Here is a 19322-nt window from a genome sequence, read left to right as displayed (position 1 = left end):
TAAATGTATGGAATCCACACTAGGCCAAACTAATCCAAAACCCAACTTCTCTAGTCATCTGGGAGTTTCAGTACCGATAATTGTCCAAAATTATCCTGAAAATTTGCTCATGGAACAGATGCCTACTGATCCAATTGCATAGCTAGGAATGATGATTCCTACATGATGGTTGTGGAACAGTTCTGAGAACACAGTCATTCAAAGATAGAAATGGCCAGCAAAGTTGACACTCAGATGCACATTCAAAGGCAATAAATATCAAAGTTCTTGGTAGAGATGGAAAGGTTCCCAGTGATGATTCCTGTGAGCTGACATAATTGCTATGGTTTTATTAAATCAATGATGCATTCTATAGGATGTACCTGAAGACCCCCAGCCATGATGCTTGAAGATAGGGCCATTTGGATGATGCCAGTGATCCTCTAAAACGTTCAGTAGGCCTTCATAATCTTCTCAACTTGGTCCCTTCAGCAGGTCAGAGAAATCTAGCTGAAATTTATTCTAATGCAAAATTTTTCCAAGTCCCCCTCAGCAGTAGCAGTAGCTTCACCTGGGAACTTGTTAGAAATGCAAATTATTACCAAGACTTATGGAATCAGATACTTTGGGGTTGGGGTGCAGCACTCTGAGTTTTAATAATCCCTCCAGATGATTCTGATGCATGCTAAATTTTGAGGACCACTATTGTAATGAATGGCCAGAAGTTAATAACCAGGAGCACTGGGGTTTCCCAAAAATGGTAGCATTCACCTCTCCATGAATTATTATGGTGGATGACTTGGAAGATATTTTCTAGCATCATCTACTTTTCTCAGAAAGTGATAGGGTGTCATATCTACATACATAGTTGGTGAGACTAACAGGTAATATATTTTTATGCACAATAACATCTTATTTTGAAGTACAATTTTAAATTCTTGTCAGCTTGTTCTCAAACTCTATTGGACTGGTTCTGTAAGGCAATTAAAAATCTCATTTGTTCCCTATCAAATGTATTCATTGGTTGATAATTTTGTGAGTATATGTGAGTCCCACATATTTACATATTCAACAGTTGAGAAAAATGAGGCACCCAGTTAATGCTGCTTCTCAGCAGTTTCACTTTCAAAAAACAAATACAACAACAAACCCACTCTAGTTCACATAGCTGTTATTTTCAATAACTGATAGAAATCAAATACTCTTTAAAGTATCAATAACAATAACAATAATACTTAACTCAAATACCTGCTGGCTCAGTAGCTTCCTACCAGGTATTAGCAGAATGTCCCTATTTTCCCAGCCACTCCTTGTAATGTTATCGAGTCATGCCAGACAATACTCCATGTGTTTTCAGAAACAGTCTTTCCCTGTTAGTTCCCCCAGTGTATGCTGTTCTCTGATTCTTGTGCTCTTGCTTCCATTTCTATCTCTAAAATCATCTGAGGAGGGGCACCTGGGTGGCTCAGTGGGTTAAAGCCTCTGCCTTCGGCTCAGGTCATGATCCCAGGGACCTGGGATCGAGCCCCGCATAGGGCTCTTTGCTCGGCAGGGAGCCTGCTTCCTCCTCTCTCTCTGCCTGCCTCTCTGCCTACTTGTGATCTCTGTCTGTCAAATAAATAAATAAAAAATCTTAAAAAAAAATCATCTGAGGAAACTTCAGCTATGCCATAACCTGTTATAGGAATGTTGATGTTCATACCAAGGACACTCATTGGGTGTAGGTGCTGTCAGAGCTCCTAGTCCTCACGGTGCTAGAAGAGCATCACATCATCTATAAAAGTAGAGCTAAACTTTGTTCCTCAAACAATTTCACCTGTGTCAGAATGCCTGCATGGTCTCTTCTAGATCAATTTTACCAGCTTCTGACCCCTAATTATTACCATTATTATTAATGGTCAATTAATTGTGACATTATACAACATTCAATTGTAGGGGGGTGGAATAAAAAAAAAGACTATAGTATTTTGCAGTGACTCCCATAAGGAAGTTGAGTCTATTTTTCTATTCCTTGAATTTGGACTTGGCTATGTGACTTGCTTTGGCTAATGGGATGTTAGTAAGTATAACTGAAGCATAGGCTTGAAATGAGCTTGAACGTTTAAGTTTGTTTTCTTGATGCTTTTGTAACATAGTATGTGTAGAAGCTTTGGCTAGCCTCCTAGACAAAGAAAAATATACGTATTTTTCTTTGTACTTGTTTCTCCTATTGCCTCTGACAACAGCTAAGCATATGAATGAGGCCATCTGGGATGATGCAGTCCCCAGCCAATCTGTTGACTGACTGCACATGCAAGAGTGTGAGCCAGGTCTTGACCTGGGGAACTGTACAGCAGAATCCTAGGGTAAATAAGATACCACTTTAAGTTCCTAAATTTTGTTGTGGTTTATTATGCAGAAAAAATTATACAAATAATTTTAGTGAAATAAAACTTTATTTGAATATTCTCAGTGAAAGTTGTTTAATTTTGCTGAAAGCTTGCAAAATTTATGACCAGAGTTCAAAGTACATGTAATCCTAGAATGAAAATGAAAAATAAATGTAATTAGGTTGGTTTAATAGTAAAAACAGGTGCAGATATGAGGCATGAGAGTGATTTTAGGATCCTGTGTTATAATAACATGATTATAAAACATATTAAAGCAGAATTCTGAGGATCAGACCTATGAGGAACTCCCAACTTCTAAGGGAATAAGAATGAATGACTACTCCCAAACACACCAAAATAATAAAGTTGAATATAAAGGCCCTTAGAGAACAGCGACTAATTCTACTTCATTTTATTTATATATTTTTCATCATATATACTCAATATAAAAAATTATAAGGATAAGGAAGAGAAAAAGTTATATTTTCAATCCCCATACAATCTACTGTTAATATTTTGATTCAAATTCTTTCCAGACATACAGAATTGGTATTAAAATGTGCTTATATCCTATTATTTTCACTGCATAATATGTCCTGAGTACTCATGCAATTAAAGTTCATTTACTGAACATTTAGTTTGAATCTTTAATGCTCTGTTTTAGAGCTAGCTCCTAATGTGTTTAATAAATCTCATACTTTAAATTTTAGGTTGTTTTAGCTTTTTTGAATTTATTAGAGTGATGTTTGCTACCTAGAGTATACATTGCTATTTATTAGAGCATGCATAATTATTTGTCTGCCTCTGTATTAGTTTTTCAGAAGAAATTAATGTATATGAAATAATATACACATTAAAAACTTTAACGGATATCTTCAGTTTGGTCCCTAAAAATTGTACCTGTAACTCATGACTGTCTGATTTACTAAACTTTCATGAACATTGAGAGTTTGTCATTGGAGAAAGAAAAGGGATATTTCATTTTTCTTTCTTTTTGCTTCCATTCATACGTTTTTGAAAATATTTTTTATGGTTATGGGTTATTTGTATTTCCTCTTTTATGGTTGTATGAATTTTTTTATATTCATTTTTCATTTTGGTTGGGAATTTAATATTTTTCTTCTCATTTAAATAAAATTTATACTAATATAAGGATATTATTCTTTGTCATACCTGGAGTATATATTTCCTTACTTTGTTGTTTTCTATTGAATATTTAATATTATAATTTGTTTTAGGGTACAGAAGTTTAAGAAATTCTAATTTAGTAGTCTGTTACTTTGTGATTTACTTACTTTAAAAATTCTTTTCCATGGGTGCTGTTTGTTCATTTATCTTTGGTCAGTAATTCAATATCTCCTTCCTTATAGTTCCTTTGGGTTTGTTCTGTTCTTTCACTTTTTAGAGATGAATACTTAGCTCATTAATTTTCTACTCTTCTTCTTTTCTTCATAAGTATTTATAGTTACACATTGCTGCTTAACTTTACTTGCATTCCAAAAGTTTTTATATCATATTTTAGTTATTACATAATTTGACATATTTTAAATTTTATTATATATTACTTTTTAATCCCTGAATTATATATACAAAATATTTTATTTTGTATATTTGTACAAAAAATATTTTATTTGTATATATATAAAATATTTTAAAATATCTTTCTTTTTTAATATAATTTATTATTTATTAACATATAATGTATTATTAGCCCCAGGGGTATAGGTCTGTGAAACGCCAGGTTTAGACACTTCATAGCACATACCTACCCCAATGTCCACAGCCCCATCACCCTTTCCCCCCCCCCCCCCCCCCCCCCCCGGCAACCCTCAGTTTGTTTTGTGAGATTAAGAGTCTCTTATGGTTTGTCTCCCTCCTGATCCCATCTCGTTTCATTTATTCTTTTCCTACCCCCAAGTCCCTCACATTTCCTCTCAACATCCTCATATCAGGGAGATCATAATTTTCTTTCTCTGATTGACTTACTTCGCTAAGCATAATACCTTCTAGTTCCATCCATGTCATTGCAAGTGGCAATATTTCATTCTTTTGATGTCTGCATAGTATTCCATTGTATGTATATACCACATCTTTATCCATTCATCTGTTGATGGACATCTAGTTTCTTTCCATAGTTTGGCTATTGTGGACATTGCTGCTATAAACATTCAGGTGCACGTGCCCCTTCGGATCACTACATTTGTATCTTTAGGGTAAATACTCAGTAGTGCAATTGCTGGGTGGTAGGGTAGCTCTATTTTCAACTTTTTGAGGATAAAATATGTTTCTTTATCAATTTCTAATTTAATGTTATTTGCTCTGACACCAAGGTCCAAGTGATACCAATTCCTGAAATTTGTTGAGACTTGTTTCTTGGATCCATAATGAAAATAATTATTTTAAAAACATTTGTTTGAGAACAACTTATATTATCTACTTGTTTATTGCAAAGTTCTACATGCATCCATTAAATCAACCTTGTTAATTTTTTTGTTCAAATTTTGGATAATTTTACTGAAGTTTCTGTCTCTTACACCGAGTAAAAATTGAAAGGGATGCATACATTTCCCACTATGATAATGAATTTACCATTCTCTAACTATATAACATTTTTCTCTATATTTTGAGGTTGATCTTAAGTGCATGAAATTTAAGAATTATTATTTTCTTTTGAATAGAACTTTTATTGTTATTTACTTATTTTCTCCCTACTAAGTTTTTTGACTTAAAATCAAAATTTTTTTGGTATTAACTTAGTTTTACTAGCTCTTGTGGTTAGTATTTTTCCATTATACTTTAAGCCATCTTTTCTTACTTCTCATTTTTTGTCATTATTTTAGATTAATTTCCTATTAAGAGCCTATGGATAGTTTAAAAATCTAATTTTCCCATTTTTTTAACTTGCAAGTTATATCTATAGTTTCCAAATTAAGAATGATTACTTTTTAAATGAAATGTACAAAAAGATACTTATAAAATTTTAAATTGTAGGAAATAACTAAGTTACAATGAACAAGCCATTTTGTTCTAGTTTTCAGCAATTTAGTCCTGTTTTTCATCAACTCAAAGGATTTCAACTTCAGTGGTCACATTTATAGGACACTCTAGTTTTTACATCCTTTGCAATGTGAACACTGAATCCATGATATGATTTTGGGGGCTTAGAACTAGACCCAAAAAGGACAATTTGCAGTTGATCTAGATGATTCTAGGAAAATTATTAGCAAAGGTGCAGTGGTAATCTCAGAAAATTCCCCTTTAAGCTAAATAGAATAAAAATAGACTCACAATGAGGAAACTTGATCCAGGCATCAGTGCTTTTATCTTAACATCAAGATCAAATGGAAACTGGATTCCAAATTTAATAGCACTGGTAGATAATTCCCTAATAAATCCAGCCCATCCTTTTGAAATCTTACCAATAACTACTTCTTCATCCAGAGACAATAACTGAAAGAAAAAAATATACAATCTTAGATAAAATCTCTAAAATAAAAAAACAGGTATTCCTATATCAATTTTAGTAATTAAATACGACCCATATAAGTTATAATCATGCTGATTGTATCCTGTAATAAATAGAATGTGCAATATAGACACATAATAGCTTGGAAAAACACTATAGACAATATCTACCTAAAAGGAGATTTTCAAATTGATTGTATACAACTGATTATATAGCTCACCCCTGAATAACACAGGGGTTAGGAGTGCTGACACCCCTGTACAGTTAAAAACCTGTGTATAGCTGTTGATTCCTCCAAAACTTAACTAATAGCCTACTGTTGACCAGAATGTCTTACTGATAACATAAAGTCTGTTAATAGATATCTTATATGTTATATATATTATATGCTGTATTTTTATAATAAAGCAAGCTAAAGAAAAGAAAATGTTATTAAGAAAATCATAAGAAAAAATCTTTATGGTGCTGCACATATATTTATTGGAAAAAATCTGCATGCAAATGGACCTATGCAGTTCAAACCTGTGGTGTTCAAAGGCCAACTATATATGATTTATATCGTATTTTATATATGATAGCATATATAAATTATATTAATATATATGCTTAATAAATGTAATTTCCTTAAATTTGATCTGAAAATCAACTTTACAAATGAAAACCACTAGCTTTTCAGCTCTTTTATACAGTTAACTCTTAAGAGATTTTAATTTTCTCTCTACTCATCTAAATTCCCTAGAGCATCACTTCTCATACCAACTATATTTATTTCTCAACATAAGGGACACTCATGTAAGTAGAAGACAGTAAATATATGATAATCCTACTGCCTGTCCGGTAATGAATGCCATGAGGGAAAATGTAGGGTGATGTAATGGAATACAGTAGGGAGATAACAGGCAGACTAAAAAAATTAGGAGAGGTGATTTTAGAGGAAGTCTCTTAGGCAAAGCACCATTTAATGAGATGTAGAGGATCAGTAGGAATTAGTGAACACAGGAGTAGGCAGAGTGACAGCATCCTAGAGTCAGCAACAGGTCCTGGAAAAGGCCCTGAGTTGGGAATGGAGGGTGGGAGCTAGTGGCTGAAAATGAGTGCGAAAAGAGAGGTTTGCAGAGATGGATCATACATAGCCTTGTAAGTAATGTTAAGGAATTTGGGTAAAGAAAAACATGGAAGAGTTTGATGTAACTTTGTCAAAATTTCCTCCGTGTTTTCATACCTGACAATACCATTCCCCCTCATCCACAGGAAAATATCTTATATTTTACATTGCAGAGAAAATAGAAGCTACTGGACAGGAACTTACTAAACTTCCAGAAGCTAACCCTAGAAATTTATCATATCTAATAACATAAACAGTCAATTAACACTGTATTTTGTATGTTATATGTACCATATAGTATATTTTTATAATAAAGTGAGAGAAAAGAAAATGTTAAGTCATAAGAGAAAATACATTTATATTAGTATATACATATTTATTGACAAAAATATAAATATAAGTGGACCTGTGTGGTATTGTATTTTGTCAACACTCCCTACTTCTTTCCTGTTATGATGAATGGACTATTTCGGTGCCCATATGAGGCTTTCCTACATGTGTGCTAGGTCCTATACCAAGCAAGAGAGAGGATTCATCAAATATTTAACTTCTGCTGTTTCTCCACACTTTCCCTCCCGTTTGGTTCCTTTTCTTTAAAATCTAAACATGCTAAGGACATATCTTTCATAAAAATACCTTCCATACCTGTGCCCCCTTCAGCCAGGGAAAGGAGTAGGGTAAAACAGTGAGGCAAGTCATATAAGTGTAAGTCAGTTTCTGTTGTTGTTTTTTCTTTTTTTTAAAGATTTTATTTATTTATTTGACAGAGAGAGATCACAAGTAGGCAGAGAGTCAGGCAGAGAGAGAGGGGGAAGCAGGCTCCCTGCTGAGCAGAGAGCCCAATGCTGTGCTCCATCCCAGGACCCTGACATCATGACTTGAGCCGAAGGCAGAGGCTTAACCCACTGAGCCACCCAGGCACCTCGTCAGTTTCTGTTTGAACTTAAATTTTTGTTTATAAATTTTGTTCATAAAGGATTTGCATTAATTTTGATTTAAAAGGATTACATTCAAGTATCATTTACCTTAATTACTAAGTTTTTTGGTGCTTTCTTAAATTTTGGACTTGAGATGATTGGCTTATTTCCTTTACCATAGTTTACCTGTAACTAGCTACTCCTTTATGTCTTTCTTCTTCTTCATAACCAAAAGTGTTGAAAGCATTGTCCACATTCCTGCCCAAGATGAATTTTTCACAGAATTGTGACCCTCCCTTCTTATCCTTAGAGCTTACCCAAGAATGCCCACTATAACATGACCTTGCTTCAAACTTAGAAGAAAGAGGAAGTATTTCATGCTCCTCAGAGAAAGTTCTGAAGATACCTGAATAAAGTAGAATTTATTATAATGTGAGATATGAAACAATGCACTGAAAGCATTTTATTTTTTGATGTCATTAATAATGAGCCAAGGTAGCTTTGGCTTCTAGAGTTTTACGCATAGACCACTCTGTTACATTGGTTTTCAACTTCAAATAAAGACTAGAGTCCCGTGTGCTTAGTTTATTCAAGTTTTTCAAACTAACCATATTATTGTTGTAATTCATTTGCTTAAATATGTTTGCTTAATCACATATGCAGGTGCCAATCAGAATCAGTTTGACTAAACTGAATTAACATAATTTTAGAGAAGGAAAAAAATCAGGTAGACATCATTTCAGATATTTAAAAAACAAGAAAACCTGTCTTTAATAAAAGACTGAGAAACAGAACTTTTTTCAAATCAAATGTCTTATCAAACCAAGACAATATTTTCTGCTGTTTAAGAATCCAGATTTAACTAAGTGTAGTGGGTTTTTTATTTTATTAACTGTATTTAGTATTTTTAGTAGTTAACTTCCCAAATTATTATCTGAATGTTGGCCATAATCTGAGAAATATATAAGTAAACACATAAAAATCTAAGAAAATTGGGGGCACCTAGGTGACTTAGTCAGTTAAGCATTTGTCTTGGCTCAACTCATGATCCCAGGACCCTGGGATTGAGCTTCCCCATCAGGCTCCCTGCTCATGGGGAGTCTGCTTCTCCCTCTCCTTCTGCCCCTTCCTCCCTTTGTGCTCTTTCCCTTTCTCTCAAATAAGTAAATAAAATATTTTTTAAAAAATTGAACAAAATTGTATCATAACAGTTTCAGAATTTTACAAAAATTAACATTAATATATTATTTATAATTAATGCCCAATTATGTCATTGTTCATTGCCATAAAGTTTATTTTTCTCTTCCAATATTCCTTGAAGTATTAAATATAAAATTTGTTGTTTGATAATTATATACCTGAAATATAGCTTAAAAAGATGTCTTAAAAGCTGCATAAACATGTAGGGCTTAATGATGCAAGGAAACCATGTATTAGAAATTCAATTTAAAAAATAGCCAAATAGTTATAACATCATGATAACATGTTTTTATATTATCTTAATTAAATTTAATAATGTATTGCAAAATAACCAAATAACTAATTTGAACATGATTATCTTAAAACATAACTACTCACCATAAAATTTAGATCCTGGAGACAGTTGGAAACCACAAACGGCCCTCTTATTTTCATTATATCCTTCTTATTCTCATTTTTTATTTTAAACATTGGCAAAAATGGGTGAAAGTATTGGTATACATATCCAATTTTTCACCAGGAGGAGCCTCAACTTGTAGCTACAAAAGATTGAGAAATGTAGTATTGATCAAAGGAGATTTGATTTGTGAGCAACAAATTAGTTATGCTACCTCTTACCATATTTTACATAGATGACGAGAACTTCCTGTGTTTAAGGCATGTCCTATATTTGGGCATGGATGTGGAAGCGAAAAATCCTCAGGATTTAGATACTGAGACCCTTGAGGTGAGGCTTGATGCTACAGGTCGCTCACTACGTGAAATGTGGACAGGATACTAAACTCTCTGAAATTCACTATTTGCAAATGGGGGATAATTTTTAGGTGGTTATGAAGATCACTTTTTAATTGCCATGTCCATAAGACATGACTTAAAATATAGTCACACCCCCAATTTTTTTTATTACCAGTATGCCAAGAACTTTTGTCCCTCTATGCAAATGTAAATATGATTTCACTGAAATACTTCGTTTATTGTGATTCAAAGCCCAGCTCAGAGATTGATTGTTAAATTATAGTATACCATACACATGATGGTTACTATCCAGCCATTTGTAAGAATGGAAGAAGCCCTTATACATACTGATATAATCTTCAAGTTATAGTGTATGTGTTAGAAAATTGTAGAAGTGGAGCACCTGAGGGTGTCTGGGTGGCTCAGTAGGTGAAGCTTCTGTCTTTGGCTCAGGTCATGATCCCGAGGTCTGGGGATTGAGCCCCACATCACTGAGCCCCTGCTCAGTGGGGAGCCTCTTCTCCTCTTTCTCTGCCACTCCCCCTGCCTGTGCTTTCTCTCTCTCTGTGTGCTTGTCAAATAAATAAAATCTTAAAAGGAAAAAAGAAGAAGAAGAAGTAGTGGGGCGCCTGGGTGGCTCAGTTGGTTTAGTTTCGAGGCTTGGTTTCAGCTCAGGACAAGATCTCCGAATTGTGAGATCAAGCCCAGAGTCAGGCTCCATGCCCAGCTTAAGATTTTCTCTCTTCTTCCTCTGCCTGCCCCCCAAATTGTAGAAAAATATCTGCCACTTATGTTAAAAAGACACATGTATGCCATACATATGTATGCACTACACAAATATTCATAGAATAATTCTGGGAGAATATTTAAACTCATAAAAGTGGTTTCCTCTGAGGAGGAATATAAGAGGAATATAGGAGGTGTAAGAGACAAGAGTTTGAGAGGTATTGTTTCCCCAGAATATTTTTCTTTTTTTCCTCGCTCTTTCTTTTTCCCTTCTTTTCTTCCCTCTTCCCTTCCTTCCTTCTTTCCTTTCTTCCTTCCACCATATATAAGTATTATTCATTTCAAATATAAATGAAGATGCTAAGTCAAGAAGGTGGCAGTGGTGATGTAGTTTGTGAATCTTCTCAAACCTCTCTGAAAAGAACAGAACAAGTATGATAGCTGAACAAAACCAAACCACTATCAAACTCTATCAAAAGTAGATGGAAAAAATTATAGCTCCACATCTCAAAATAGAAGTAGATGTAGTGAAACAAAATGACAACAACAAGACATTCCTGAGATCCAAGGAATCCAGATATCACTAACAAGAAAGGAAAGAATGGGATCCCACTCAGTGAAAGCTAAAAGGACCAGTCTGAGAAAAACAGCTGAAAATAGGATGGGACTTCCCAGCCCCTGATTTGCTGCACTCCATTCAATACCTAAGAAGCACATACAAAGAAATGCAAATAAAAAACAGTAGTTTGGATAGAAGACTTCTAAAAATCTAAACATCTTGTGATGGTGACTGCCTGAAAAATATTTACAGTGTTGTATATTATTTTTACTCTGCAGATATGTGGTAGAAATATATAATTTTCTCTTTAATATGCTTCATTCCAGAAAATTCTTCGTAGCCAAACCCAGTGTTTTAACAGACTGCTCAGTTTTGAGGCTTTTCTGAAGGAACTCAAATACATTCTAAATCATATAGAAATAATATTTACTGACCTTTTTTAGGTAGCAGTTTCTTAAAGCTTTATGCACAGTAATGACATCACAGCCTAATTTATCATATATTGTCATGGTAAAAGATCCTGAAGATCCACAGAGGTATTGGAGGAAGCAATTACTTCTCTCTTCTGCAAAATAAATTCTTTGTCCTTGATTGTTTATGACTTCATAATTTTTACTAGTTTCAGAACAACTGAGAACTAAAGAGTGAAGCAATGTGGGATTTATTAGTGGTGTGAGACTTATATAAATTGCCTATCAAATTACCTTCATATATTGAATGTACATTTGATAATAAACTACTAGGTTTTAAGTCATTTATCTTCACTGGTATCTTAGTTTCTCCTTACAGAAAAATAAAATAGATATGCTTGCTACTCTCTGGTTACATTTACTGCTAAAATTCTGTGCATAGCTTTTTTTTTGGATCATTTTTGAATTTCTGAGAAATTAACCCATTTCATTATTAATGTTTTGAGTTATGTTAAATTTTACTTCTCTTTGTCTTTTTCTTCTAGGACATGAAAACGACATTAGGTGTTTAATATGGATAGTAGAATATGTGCTGCCGAAGCAAGCACTAATCTGGATAGTAGAAAAGTATTTTATTGATGCTAAATTGAGGGAGACAATAAGCACTCATATATATTATCCACATAAGATAATAATCAAATTCATCTCTTTTACAACCAAAGAGAAATATTATATTTTATCCTAATAATTTACTTCTGTGATCGTGCAAATGAAACAATCCTACATTTTTAAAAAATTCTTTCTACACCAAATGTTCATTACTGCACAACTTAAAAAAGCAAAAGTAAAATGGAAGCAAAGTAAATATCCAACAAGTGGCAATATGTAGTATCCCCTTTGAGGATTATTGTATTGCTATTTAAATTGTTTGGTTTAAGATAAATAAAGATAACAAAAACAACAAAACACCTTAAGTGAATAAATATAAAAAATTATATGGACAATGATTAAAAGTGATTTTTAAAAATTAATCAAAAGAATATTTTTTAAAAGCCTTCAGAGAAAATGTATCAGTAGTGGTGCATAGATGATATTTTTCTCCTACTTTTTAAAACTTCAGGTGTTCTTGAATGAGTATGTTTAATGAGTATATGTTATTCTAATATACATTTAGCATTTTGTTTTAATGTTAACCTTTAACACAGGTAGTTAAAGAATTTCCTCATTTTTAAGTGATTTTTGAGCATATGAACATAATTATGTTTTTGTATTATATAAACATATTTGAAAGATATTCATCTTTTTAAAAGATTTATTTATTTATTTGAGAGAGAGTGTGTGCTTTCAGGTGGGAAGGGGAGGGAGAGGGAGAGAGATAATCCCAGGCAGAGTCCCCACTGAGCATGGAGCCCAATGCAGGGCTCTATCTCATTATCTCAAGATCATGACCTGAATGGAAATTAAGAGTCAGACTCTCAACTGGCTGAGCCCCCCCAGGTGCCCTGAAAGATATCCATTTTTATTTAATATTCAAAAGTAAATAATGATTCAATATTTATGAAAAAAATGTTTTCTGCCTTTTTAATTAATTTTTATGACTAGAATTTACATAAGCAATGGCACAAATTTAAAAATGCAAAAGAGGGTATAAAATTAAAAATAATTCTTTCTCTGGGCCTATTCTATTTCCTCTTCCAATTTTATATGTATCCTTCTTGAGATATCTCAAACATATGCAAAGCCTAAATATATTTTATATAACATAGACAAACACATAAACACATATATTTCTGACAATTCTACAGAGCTGTCTCATTCTTTTAAATAAATGTTCAATATTAAGTTATGTGAAAGTATCATAGAGCAGTAGTTCTCAAATTTTTAGCCTGCATCAGAACCATCTGGAGGGCTCAATAAAGCACAGACAGTTGAACCCCATCTCTGGATTTTATGATTTAGTGGGTCTGTGATGAAGCCTAGGAATTTGATTTCCAAAATGTTCCCAGATGATGTTCAACCTGGCAGTCTGGCAACCATACTTGGAGAATAACTAGTTATCCCTATAACATGGATGGCTAGATTTTTCTCAATATTTTTGCTATTTTACTTCTCTCTTAACTTTTATGACTTCAGACTGTACATTTTATTTAAGTATATTCACCCATATTTCAGGGAAAGCCCAGGTCTGACTCTTCTTTGATTTTCTCAAAATAGCTAGCATATGTCTTGTTCATTATAGGTTCTCAATGGGAATTCTGGAATAAATGGTTATTCAAAAAATAAATTGTTCAGTGTAGGGCAGCAGAAAAAAAAACAAAGAAAATGTTCATTTATAATATGCCTAAATTGAAAAGCTTTTATGAATTAAATCAAACCATAAATGTCTATTTTAGTCTTCGATCCTCTAATGTATATATAAAATGTCACAATAGTGATAACCATTATTTTTAACTAGGCACTGATTTCATTTTATTTACGTGTATTATAGCTTTGTATATGTGAAAGAAATACTTGTACTAAATTGAGTAGATAAAGATAAACAGTTGCATTCTAAAGAACAATTTCTCAGACTTGGCAGTGGCATTGGACTGCGTAGAAACTTACTTGGATTCTGCTTCTACTAGTAGAATTCCTGAAGGATATGGAATCACTGCTTCTCTGAAATACCTGTATTTGAGGAATTTAGGATGGGAAAACCCTTTCAGGAAATAGACCTACTGTTGAGCAAGACTAACAGTGCATACTAGAATTTTCAGTAGTGATCTGGAGCCAATATGTTTGTCCTTTTCCATGAGAAAACTACTGTTGCATTTATCTTATCATCAACTATGAGTCCATATATTCTATGTCTATATATTTGTTCATATTTCAAGATTTATTTTTCCCCAGACACATTAAGCACTTTAATTTATAGGAAGTGACTGAACTACAGCACAAGAAGTTACATATTCAAGAGTGAATATATCAGTGTGTTTGGCACATACCTTCCAGAAGATTAAAATGTTGACACACTAGTAACTGATTTATCTAATAGAGTAGAAAATAAAGATAGATGGTATGAAGTAATTAAACTAAACCTAAACTTTAAACTAAACTTAAAGCACCTACCATATACACATATACATTAATACCTATATTTAGGATATTTAAAGTAATTGACCCTTATCAACATCTCTCATTTTTTCTGTTAAATGTTATATATTAGTCTAAGTGTGAAGTGTTTTTTTAGCTATCCATACATAGTATGCTCTAAAAATGTTTTTATTGAATTTTAAATAATTTACAAGTACTGTTAGACATTTACCCAGAGCAAAATTATAGGTTAAAAATAATTATAAAGATGACTTAAATAGAAACCCAAACCTATCATGCAAGGGGGTAAAATTGCTTGATACTCTCTTTTGAAAAGTAAAGGATGAGGGGGAAAAGGTCTTCTATTCCATGTGAAAGATAGTGAGGTATACAAGAATTTACATGTTGTAAGTGATTTTCTGTGACCAAATTGATAACGCTTTGCCAGATTTAGTAATACAAAATAAAACAAAGAATTAAAAAAAAAACAAAAAACAAAAAACCCAGGATGCTCAGTTAAATAATTGAATTTCAGTTAAATACTGAGTAATTATTACTGTAAATATATGCCAAATAATGCATGGAAAGTACTTAACCTAAAAAAAATTTATTTATCTGAAATTCAAATGTAACTGTGTGTCTTGTATTTTATCTGACAATCCTATGAATAGACAAATGCAAAAAAGAAAAGAGGGATTTCAACCCCCTGCCACTTGGTGGACTGCAGAGATTAAAATTAAAACAACAATATGTATGCAACCTTATGTTTGTTGCAGCATCATTTATAATAGCCAAGATATGGAAGTAACCTAAGTGTCCATCAATAGACAAATGAATAAGAAAAATGCAGTATATATACACGCAATGGAATATTATGCTCCCATAAAAAGGATGGAATTGTGCCATTTGAGACAACATGGATGGACCTAGAGGGTATTATGCTAAGTGAAATAAGTCATACTGAGCAAGATAAATACCATACGATTTGACTCATAAGTGGAATCTAAAAAACCCTATCAAATGAATAAACAAATGAAAAGCAGAGTCAGACCTACAAATATGAGAACTGTATTGGTTGCCTGATGGGACTCGGATATGGGAAGTTGGGAAAAATGGATGAAAGAGAGTGGGAGGTACGGCTTCTTATACAATGACTAAATCACAGGAATAAAAGGCACCACATAAGGAATATAGTCAATGATACAGTAATAGTGGTGGATTTAACAGGACAGTTTCACTTGATAGTTTCACTTGTGGTAAACATAGCACAAAGTATAACTTTGTCAAATCACTAAGTTATACAACTGAAATTCATATAACATTATATGTCAACCATACTAAAAACCAAAACCAAAACCAAACCAAAACAAAAAACAAAAACCCAAGCAGTAAGGAACTAAAGAATCACTACATTGGGGGCACCTGGGTGGCTCAGTGGGTAAGCCTCTGCCTTCTGCTCAGGTCATGATGTCAGGGTCCTGGGATCGAGCCCCGCATCGGGCTCTCTGCTCAGCGGGGAGCCTGCTTCCCCCTCTCTCTCTGCCTGCCTCTCTGCCTACTTGTGATCTCTCTCTCTGTCAAATAAATAAATAAAATCTTAAAAAAAAAAAAGAATCACTACATTGGTTATTTACACAGACCAATATCACAGTGAGAAAATATAATGACTAATCCAAATGTTGCTCTAAGGAACAATCTAGATTTTTTCAAAGCTAGTTTTATAAATGTTTTTGAGAAACCTTATTGATAAAAGTACATTTTTAGTTTGTAGCTGTCAAAGACAAACATGATTACCCCAAAGAAAGATGAGCTTGAAACAATGGATGTAGAAGCAGGTATTACGTGCGCATAAGGAGTTTAAATATTTTGTGTAATGAATACAATGATTACAGAGTCAAGGTCATCTTCTAAGTTGAGACTATTAGCCTCAAAGTTTAGAGTTCCTTTCTATCTTTTACTATTGCATTTTCTAGCTTCTTCCTGAATATTGGGAGGGTTGTGGGAGTGTGGGAGTGATACCTCACTAGGAGAGTTTAACTACATGTCTCTGTAAACACTCTGAATCAACAAAGGGCTTTCAGGGCTGCCTACAGATATGTGTGGACAGAGAAAAGATAACAAACAATCTGAATTCTGGAGCATGAGAAATCTGAAAAGATGGGTGGCATAGAGATGTGAAACTGTAAAGAAAACACGAACTGAGGGTCAGAATGCAATCATCTGAGCAGTGTTAATGTTACTTCAAAGAAGGCAGGACCCTCTGGTGGATGTATAAAACTGGCTACACCATCAGGGGATTTGGTCTTGTAAAGTGTTTAAAAGCTTTAGCTTCTGACTGCTTTTCACCTATTACCATGGCTTATATCTTAAAATAATTAAAAAATAGCTTGGGCAACACTCAGATCTTATATGGTGTCTTTATGAGTTGTTGCTCTGTCCCTGCGTACCTAACACTTAAGTAGGTTTTGAAATCATTCCAGCATTTCTTTAAACCAAAAGATCTGGTAGCTAAGGGATTTCAGACATAGAGAAATTGGGATGGATTGATTAGATCTCCTCCTTTGCATGTAAGGGAGCAATAATCATGAAATATACACCCACTAAGTAAGCTTAATAAGTGTGAAATACATGGAGACATACCCAACTCACTGGTACCTGCCAAACACTAAGGAATGGAATTATGGCTTTTTATTTATTAGGATAGAAAATATTAAAAAGTTTCTGCCATAGTTAAGGCTTCCTTAAGAAGAAGCACTTCCGGGCGCCTGGGTGGCTCAGTGGGTTGAGCCGCTGCCTTCCGCTCAGGTCATGATCTCAGGGTCCTGGGATTGAGTCCCGCGTCGGGCTCTCTGCTCAACGAGGAGCCTGTTTCCCTCTCTCTCTCTCTCTCTCTCTCTCTCTCTCTGCCTGCCTCTCTGTCTACTTGTGATCTCTCTCTGTCAAATAAATAAATAAAATCTTTAAAAAAAAAAAAGAACTTAAAAAAAAAGAAGCATTTTGCTGCCTATTAATTTAAATGTGAAGTTTTAACATTTTTTTTTTTTTTTACCATAAGAAAAGGCAGTGAAGGTGGTATAGATGATGGGGATTAAGGAGTACACTTGTTCTGATGAGCACAGGGTGATGTATGGAAGAGTTGAATCACAAATATTGTACACTTGAAACTAATACAACACTGTTAACTAAGTGGAATTAAAAAATGGAAAAAAGTAAGTGAAAAAATATTATGAGATAGTCTGCAAGGTGTATTTTTGTTCTATTGTTAATATACTCAATATTTGGTTCATAAAATTTTTTAAAGACGTATTAATAAAAATAATTTTTAATTCAGAGAGAAATATCTGTACTATATTTTGAAGTAAAAAATTTAATGCAATTTTTATCCACATTTAAAATTGTATCTTCTTAGATTTATATCATTGTTTGTGATAAGTTTATAATTAAGCAATGAAAATGTAGATAAATTTTTAAAGAAGGAACATATATTCTCCTTAGTTTTTTTTTCAAATATTTTATTTATTTCTTTGAGAAAGAGAGAGTGTGAGAGAGAGAGGTCATGAACAGAGGGAGGGCAGAGGGAGAGGGAGAAGCAGACTTCCCACTGAGCAGGAGCCCGACTCTGAGGGTTCCATCCCAGGGCCCTGGGATCACTACCCGAACTCAAGGCAGATAGATGCTTAACAGACTAATCCGCCAAGGGGCGTCCTCCTTAGTTTTAAAGATTTGAAAAATGAGATGTGGCTAATGTTAATCATGTAAAAATGCCAAAGATAATTATTCATCAACAGCATTATAGGAAATTAAATCAGAATTGATTGAATAAACAAAATAGTAATTCAGTGCCATTAAGTTTGCAGGAGAACTGGAGACATCCTCCTAGTATTAGTGTGCACATGTCACATTTGCATACCAGGCTTCTAATACCTAAGCAGTTAGATGAACTGAAGATTCCTAAAGCCAGTTTTTACTTAGATTCTGCAAAATCCAATTTCCTATTTATTTTTAAATGGAAATACAGGAAATACATTTGTAAATCACAATGTTGTATTATTTACAATGTAAATTTAAAATCTCCATCAAAAGTTAAAATTAAATGTAAAAATCTTAATGTCAATGAATGTATAGTATTTTAATCTACAGTTGATATTTTTCCTATAACACAAATTATACTTTGAGATGATCAAATTCATATTATTTATATTCATATTATATATATTCACATGAATATGTTCATATTCACATTATTACTGCTCAAGTAAGTTAAGAAACACATTACTATACCTGAGTCAAATATTCCAGTCCAAGTGGACAGTTGGTTATTGTCCCTGGTGCTTGCATACATTGCATCATGGGTGGAAGATTACAAAAAGCCATAACCAAGATTATATAAATATTCAAGAGTGTGACAGATTGAAGAGATCTCTCTTTGTATCTATAAAATCTAACATGAAAGAAACAACCTGATTAGAGACAGGAATCAACTTCAATTTCAGGTTTATTTTTCTTTATTTTATTATTTTCAACTGAAATATTAACAATTTTATTTATGGAGACTGCCTCTCAACTAAAACCAAAGAGGAACCTCAGGAATAAAGAAACCCCAGCTAATACCAGTATCATAAACTGGGTTATACACTGTGATACACAGTGGCCCTTGACCTATTGAAATATTCTTGTCTTTAGGTTCAGAATCTTTTGACAATGACTAGATGGACTCTTTCCCTCCAGTGTTGAGAACAATGTTATGGTAGACATAACATTTTGCTCTGGATAGAGATCAGATA

At 33.4% G+C, this 19322-nt stretch overlaps 1 protein-coding gene across 1 annotated transcript; it reads right to left on the bottom strand.

The window, feature by feature from the left end:
• Positions 1-2467: 2467 nt before the first annotated feature.
• Positions 2468-18912, bottom strand: LOC111147213 (phospholipid scramblase 1-like). Its single transcript, XM_022503113.1, is given in 7 exon segments — positions 2468-2497; positions 5637-5798; positions 9415-9545; positions 9548-9575; positions 11491-11693; positions 14451-14493; positions 18820-18912. Coding segments are annotated over 7 exon segments (690 nt in total).
• Between the last annotated feature and the right edge of the window lie 410 nt (positions 18913-19322).

This window comes from Enhydra lutris, unplaced genomic scaffold (genome assembly GCF_002288905.1).
Source record: "Enhydra lutris kenyoni isolate GAN:26980312 unplaced genomic scaffold, ASM228890v2 scaffoldscaffold2, whole genome shotgun sequence".
NCBI classification, from domain to species: Eukaryota; Metazoa; Chordata; class Mammalia; order Carnivora; family Mustelidae; genus Enhydra; species Enhydra lutris.
This window is presented reverse-complemented; position numbering and strand designations above follow the sequence as displayed.